The sequence below is a fragment of the Mchenga conophoros genome, linkage group LG12, assembly GCF_057382185.1.
Source record: "Mchenga conophoros isolate Kocher_MC1m ecotype Shallow Benthic linkage group LG12, M_conophoros_male_GT1.1, whole genome shotgun sequence".
Lineage (NCBI taxonomy): Eukaryota > Metazoa > Chordata > Actinopteri > Cichliformes > Cichlidae > Mchenga > Mchenga conophoros.
This window is the reverse complement of record NC_140537.1, coordinates 33,084,734-33,091,557: the sequence shown is the minus strand read 5'-3', so window position 1 is coordinate 33,091,557 and position 6,824 is coordinate 33,084,734. Positions and strand designations below refer to the sequence as shown.

Sequence of the window (6,824 nt, the reverse complement as noted above, 5' to 3'; positions counted from 1 at the left end):
CGAACTACTTACAGGATGTAGTCAGTTTACAGTAATAAAGTAATCTTTGATTTAATCTGGTCAAAGGAAATTAACTTCACTGGTATACATTTATTTTATAACAAGCATATTTTAATGATGTATTATGTATAAAGAATAAACTTTTGATTTTATGTATTTCAGCTGCATTTTATTCAGAATTATTGCTTCATGTTCATGAGGGTCAAGAATTTTTCTTTGTTTTGAGTGTGAGAGCAGAGGTCTGGCAGGTTGACAATCTAAACCCTGTGATGAACTTCTGAAACACCACAGCTTCACCTTTTTTGTGTCATTTTTATGTTCTATTTAGGTTTCGTTTTTTTTAAAAGGAGAAGTCAAAATTTTCTACATTTTTCACTTCACTTTCACTAACGAGCACAAACTGAAAACTATCTGCATGACACAGACAGCGCCCTCTGACGGACACAAGTCTTATGTGCGTGTTTCAGTTTAACACGTGATTCATGAAAATGAAAGTAAATTCCGACACTTTTGAACTGAGCTGAGACGCCATTACAGGGAGTCAGATCTCTGCTGCAAAACAAACGTTTGGAGGATTTTAATCAGAAAGTTCAAGAGACACTAATTTGGTGAGTTAATAATACTTTAAGATCAAATGGCTGAGAAAGTCAGACTTTTGGAAAATTTCCTGAGCTGCCATGTGTGTTCAGAGACTTTCAGAGATCCTGTGTCTCTGAGCTGCAGCCACAGCTTCTGTTCAAGCTGCCTGCAGAAATTCTGGGAACAAACTAAAAACAAAAACTGTCCCATTTGTAAAAGAAAATCTTCAAAGGATCATCTTATTGTGAACTTTACACTGAAAGAACTTGCTGATTCAGTTGCTGGGAGACAGAAATCTGGATCATCTGAGACAGAAAAGGGAGAGAAGAAATTAACAGTGGTGTGCAGTAAACATGAGGAAGAGCCTAAACTGTTCTGTGTGGACGAGCAGAGAGCTGTGTGCACCGTGTGTGACTTTTCTCTCCACCACAGTCACAAAGTGGTTCCTGTAGAAGAAGCAGTCAGTGACCTGAAGGAGCAGCTGAAATCTGACTTAAAGTCTCTGCAGGACAAGAGGAACAAATACAAACAAGTGGAGGAAACATACAATGAAGTGATTCAACACTCCAAGAAGCAGCTGTTGTCCACAGAGCGGCAGATCAGAGCAGAGTTCAACAAGCTCCAGCAGTTCCTGAAAGAGGAAGAGGAGTCCAGACTGGCAGCTCTGAGGGAGGAAGAGGAGCAGAAGGGGAGGACTATCAGCAGAGAGATGAAGATGATTGAGGAGCAGATCTCCTCTCTGTCAGACAGCATCTCTGCTGTTGAAGAAGAGCTGCAGAAACACAGCGTGCCATTCCTCAGCAGTTATAAAGACACTCAGAGCAGAGCCAGAGCCCAGAGCTCAGTGTCAGATCCACAGCTGGTCTCAGGAGCACTGATAGATGTGGCCAAACACCTGGGCAACCTGTCCTTCAGAGTGTGGGAGAAGATGAAGGAGAAGGTCCACTTCAGTCCTGTCATTCTGGACCCAAACACTGCAAACTGCTGGCTCTATCTGTCTGATGATCTGACCAGTGTGAGACATGGAGACACATGGCAGCAGCTTCCTGATAATCCAGAGAGAAACACTAATTATCCTGCTTTTTTTGGCTCTGAGGGCTTCAGCTCAGGGAAACACAGCTGGGAGGTGGAGGTGGGAGACCATCCTGACTGGAATGTGGGTTTAGTTAAAGAGTCAGTTGACAGGAAGGGAGAGCGTTCTGCTTTACCAAAATATGGAATCTGGTGTTTATTGCATCGCAGTGGAAAATACACTAATTGTGTTGGTCAGACTGTGACAGTGAAGAAGAGTCTCCAGAGGATCAGAGTCCAGCTGGACTATGACAGGGGGGAGGTGTCCTTCTATGACCCTGAAGACATGACTCACATCTACACTTACAGAGACACTTTCACTGAGAAACTCTTCCCATTTTTTGAGGTTGGAAAGGCAGGAGACGCCAAAACCTCTGATATCAAAATCTGTCAAACTGAGATTTGATTGTAAAGTGATTCTTTATTTTAACAGTTTTTTCAGTACAGCAGCAGGGTTAATTTTAGGGAAATTATTAATCACACTGTCTAACTTCATTATCAGGTTTTGTTTTATTTTGTTGTTCTAGTGGAACTATTAGCAGTTCAATGAAACCAAAGCAACTTTTTCATGTGAAAATCTTGTGACCCACTCGAGTTTCTGTAAGAAACTTTTACATTTTTTCTTGTTTCTTTTAAATTAATATTTTCAGAATATTTCTCATGTTGTTCATGTAAATATTTTTGATAGTTTTAAAATCTGAATGATGATTTCTTTGCTTTTAAAGTTGTTGAGTGTGAACAGCAAACTGTGACACTGCTTAAAAGAAGGATTCATGATTAAACATCAGCAAGAGTCAACTTTACAACTACAAGATTTAAATGTCCTGATTATCAGCGTCTTGTTTTCAGTTAAATAACATTTGAAAGAAACACGTCTTCTTTAAAGTTTTCCAAATTCAAAGAAATGACTTCTAAGTTGTGACGCTGTCTCATCAGTGTAACTACACTTGACTGAATTCATTAAAAATGTTCTTTCTTGTGTTGTTTTTAACTTTAATCAGAAGCTGACATCTCTCACAGTTTGAAAGATTTCTGGATCTTCTCATGTTTCATAATTAGGTTTTAATTTGATTTTCAAACTTCACTCTCAGTCTCAGTGTTTCAATGAATCACCTACCTTTGATTTGTACTTCAATGTTATTCTTTAACTGCTCTCTTTGATTATTGAGATCACAAAATGTTTCTGTGAAGTGAAATAAATCAATTCAGTGATTCTGTTGTTGTTGTGTTTGACAGTAAATCAGCTTTTCAGACACAGTCATTGGTTCAGATTCATTTAACTTGGAAACTCACTTTGATTGTTGTGTTTACATTTAACTGACTCCTTAGAATAAAAGATTATTTGCTTCTATTAGTTTGTAAATATTCTTGTTGTGCTGAAGCTGTTTTATTGAAACAATCAGCAGATTTTATCAAATCAAGAATTTATTTTAAGCAGCTACATTTTAAATCTTTTTTTCAGACCAACATTCACATTTAACCCCAGACAGAAATCAAATGTGATCATTGATAAACTTTACATTCTCACAGCTAATCTGTATGTTTACAAACTCAGAAAATAGTTTGAATGAACAAAGCTGCAGAGATTTCAGATGAAGGTGCAGCTTTATAATAGTGATGTTTTATTTGTATATTATATTTACTCACAAGATGGAGACAAAGTTCAGATTTTCTTCTCTAGTAAAAATGTTTACACTGCAAACATTTACACTTATCCCATTTTTAAATGTAAATCATTAAATGTTAGAAATGACTTCACTTAACAGATAAACAGAACACTAAGACTGAGCCAAGTTCATCTGTAAATATTTTAAATAAACAAATAAAATGTCTAATCACACTTTCACCTCAGGTCAGTGTCAGTCTGATCAGCTCAAATCCAGAATCCTGCTGCGATAAAGCAAATTGTCTCTTTAGGATCAAATCAAACTGCTGCTGCTGATGTGGTCGCTGTAGTGTCTGTAAGTTTGAGTCTTGTGTGTCATCTGCAACCACCACACATTCAGAGGGGGAGAGAGGGCAGCACAGGCCTCGACCAACACCCACAAAGCTCTCCTGCGGGGAAAGAATCTGGCCAAAACTCCACTGGTTAAAATGTCTCTGCTCTCTGGTGTCACTGTAGTGCAGAGGCTTCAGAACTAGAATCCTCTGGTTTAAAGATTTCTTCAACATTAAATAATCCAGTGACAGTTGTCTGTATTTCCACCGCTGCACGCAAACAATAACTGTTAACAATGAATTCAGCAAACTTTATTTTTCAAATTGTGAACAAATACAGTTTAAAACAGCATTTCTGTCGCTGCCACAGAGTAACTCACATTAGGACCCCGTCCTCGTTTGGGCTCCGCCTCCAAACTGTCAAAAGTCAATTTACTCGCGTGAGCAGGATTTCTCTCCGAGAGCAGGGAGCTGCCCGCCAGAGCGTGAAACTGTCACAGTGCGTGTAAAGGAGACACTGCTCTGGTCTGTGATCTCTGGTCTCCCACTCAGAGACACAGGTTCCTGAGTGTCTAGGGTTCCTACAGCTATGGGAGGCGCTGAGGACACTCTTCGTGTGAGAGAAAATCTCCTCACGCAAATATTTAGAGCCAAATACTGTCAATAATGCAATGTTCTTAAGACTTGTCAGGTAGTCGAGCTTTTTAGTTCAATCAGCTGCATTTCGATGTCTTCTATGTCCAGCCACTTAAAGAGAGACACATCCAGCTGCTCAATAAAGCTTTCTGACTTGATCAGAAAAGAAAACATTGGTCCATACACCCGAAAGTCCTGAACATGCATAGTGATTTCTGTCTTGAGTCTTCGGATGTATCCGTGTATTTCCGTGGTGTTGATGCTGCGCTGAGTGGGCAGCACCTGAAGCATGAAGCGCCTCTGTCAGTGCGCCCCAGGGTGGCTGTGGCTACAATGTAGCTGCCATCACCAGTGTGTGAATGTGTGTGTGAATGGGTGGATGACTGGATGTGTAAAGCGCTTTGGGGTCCTTAGGGACTAGTAAAGCGCTATAAAAATACAGGCCATTTTACCATTTGAAGTGTGAACGTTTCAACATTGCTTGAAAAACTGCCAGCTAGTAACGTCTCTCACCAGTAGGCGAAGTGATTTTCAGCCAATTACAAGTTGAATCTGGTAGTTGGGGTTGTTAGCTAAGATACCGTCATTAAGAAGCGGCACAACTAACATGTCTACTCGAGCTAATTTGCAATGTGCACCTCTGGCCTGGCCGTAGATATTTATTTTTAACTCATTCACTGCCAGCCATTGTCAAATAAGCTTTTCAATTGACGTCTATAGACGTCAATGGCAGTGAATGAGTTAATGCACGTTTTCAGATTAATTCATTGCATGTCGTGCCATCAGGGCCAGCTGTGGTTAGAGTGCCCAGGGTTGCCAACCCCTGATCTATTGCTTTCCTCACATCAAGAAGCTGTCAATCAAAATCAATACAGCTCTTCCTGCATCTGGAGCTTGTGAAAGACTGTGTGAGACTCCTGTTCACTGCTGAACAGTTACAGCTTCACAGCAAGAACCTTGAGAGCAAACTGCTCCTGAAGCTCAACCATGACCTTCCTGTGTGAAATAGAGTGAAGAAATAGTGCATTTTTAATAAATATGCAGAAATTGATGCACACCCATACAACTTATGGTAAAGTGAGCTACCTTGTATCTGTCACGGCTGCTGAGGTGAGCCGTGTGGAGTTGGAAGAAGGACCCAAGATGCAGGCAGTGGATGAAATGCTAGTGAGGTTTATTAACAAAGGTGTAGTGGCAAACAAGCAGTGGGGCATGACAAATAACTGAAGACACCTAAACTGGGAGAACTAAAAATAACAGACCTGGGAGCATATGACAAAGGGATGAGACGCAGAGAGACGCAGACAAGGAACAGGACACCGTGGACCACAGGGTAACACAGACTGACACAGACAAACCGGCAACAGGCAGGAGAACACACAGGGCTTAAATACACACACCAGTAATCAGGGGATGAGAGACAGGAGGGCAACACGGCTGGGAGGAATCAGAGCTGACGGGACAGGGGAAACGTAGCTGAACACACTCACATCAGACAGAGACCTTCACAATAAAACAGGAAACTAACAGACAGAGAACCAGACAGGACACTGAACTTTACAGTCAGACTCATAAGTAGACACAATAACACCATGGACAGACAGAGGGAACACAGAGAAGTGGGAGCAGGCAGGCAAAGAACAGAAACCTAACAAATGGCAAAATCACAACAGAATACATACTCGGAATGAACAAAAGCATAAGGAAACACAAAACACTGAGTCCTCAAACTCAGGACCATGACAGTATGTACATATGCTGAAGTTGCCTCGTTCTAATGTTGTTGTTTTTTTGAGGCTGCTGTGCCATTTAGGGTAAAAGTGAATATAATGTATACAGCACATCTTGTCACTGGAAATGGTTTGCACTGTTCATATATTTATATTATTTATTGCAGTTATTGGTTAAAAAGCTTTATGTTGTGAAAAACTGAAATCTGGAAATTCTAGATCTTGTGCCTTAATTTGTTAATGTTTTTACATATTCTATTTGAAAATACTAACATTTGTATATTTATTTATTTATTTTTGTTTGTATTGTAACGATGGTTAAGTGTTACTGGACAGTGACATGTTGGTTTTCTCTGCACACTGTTGTTGTTCCTTTAAGATTCATGTTTGGTTGGGCTGCAGGAAGTAGTGAGGGTGGTGTACAGGAAGGGGTGGGGGGACCTGGTTGTTCTGTGTGTGTGCCAGGCTGAAGAGAGGTGTAGTTCGAGAGCGCTTCCCCCTGAGTTAACAACCCGCTGGCTTATGTGCCGAATAAACGGACAAACTGAGATCCCAACCGTCTGGTTCTTGTGAACGTTACATTGGTGTCAGAAGTGAAGAAAGAAAAAAGAACCCCAGAACGCCCGAGACCCTGTTGCCGGCGACGCTTGCCGTTACGAGACGAGGATGTTGCCGGGCAGGATTAAGAAGGAGACGGAGGAGAGGGAGGTTCGTCCGCGCTCGCCCGCCCATGGAGTGAGGGAAACGGCGCTGCGGCTGTCTGCCGAGGCTGGATTTTCTCCAGGTTTCCGGCGGGAAGGAGTCGACCTCGCTTGGCGCGCCGTCACGTGATGTAAACAAACATGGCGGCGCCCAGCAAGCTGCAGCGAA

At 41.4% G+C, this 6,824-nt stretch overlaps 1 protein-coding gene across 1 annotated transcript; it reads left to right on the top strand.

Moving 5' to 3' along the window:
• Positions 1-518: 518 nt before the first annotated feature.
• On the top strand, positions 519-3,017 carry LOC146563028 (E3 ubiquitin-protein ligase TRIM35-like). Its single transcript, XM_085295375.1, has one exon. The coding sequence runs from the start codon at positions 635-637 to the stop codon at positions 2,054-2,056; it is 1,422 nt and encodes a 473-aa protein (XP_085151501.1). The 5' UTR covers positions 519-634; the 3' UTR covers positions 2,057-3,017.
• Positions 3,018-6,824: the final 3,807 nt, after the last annotated feature.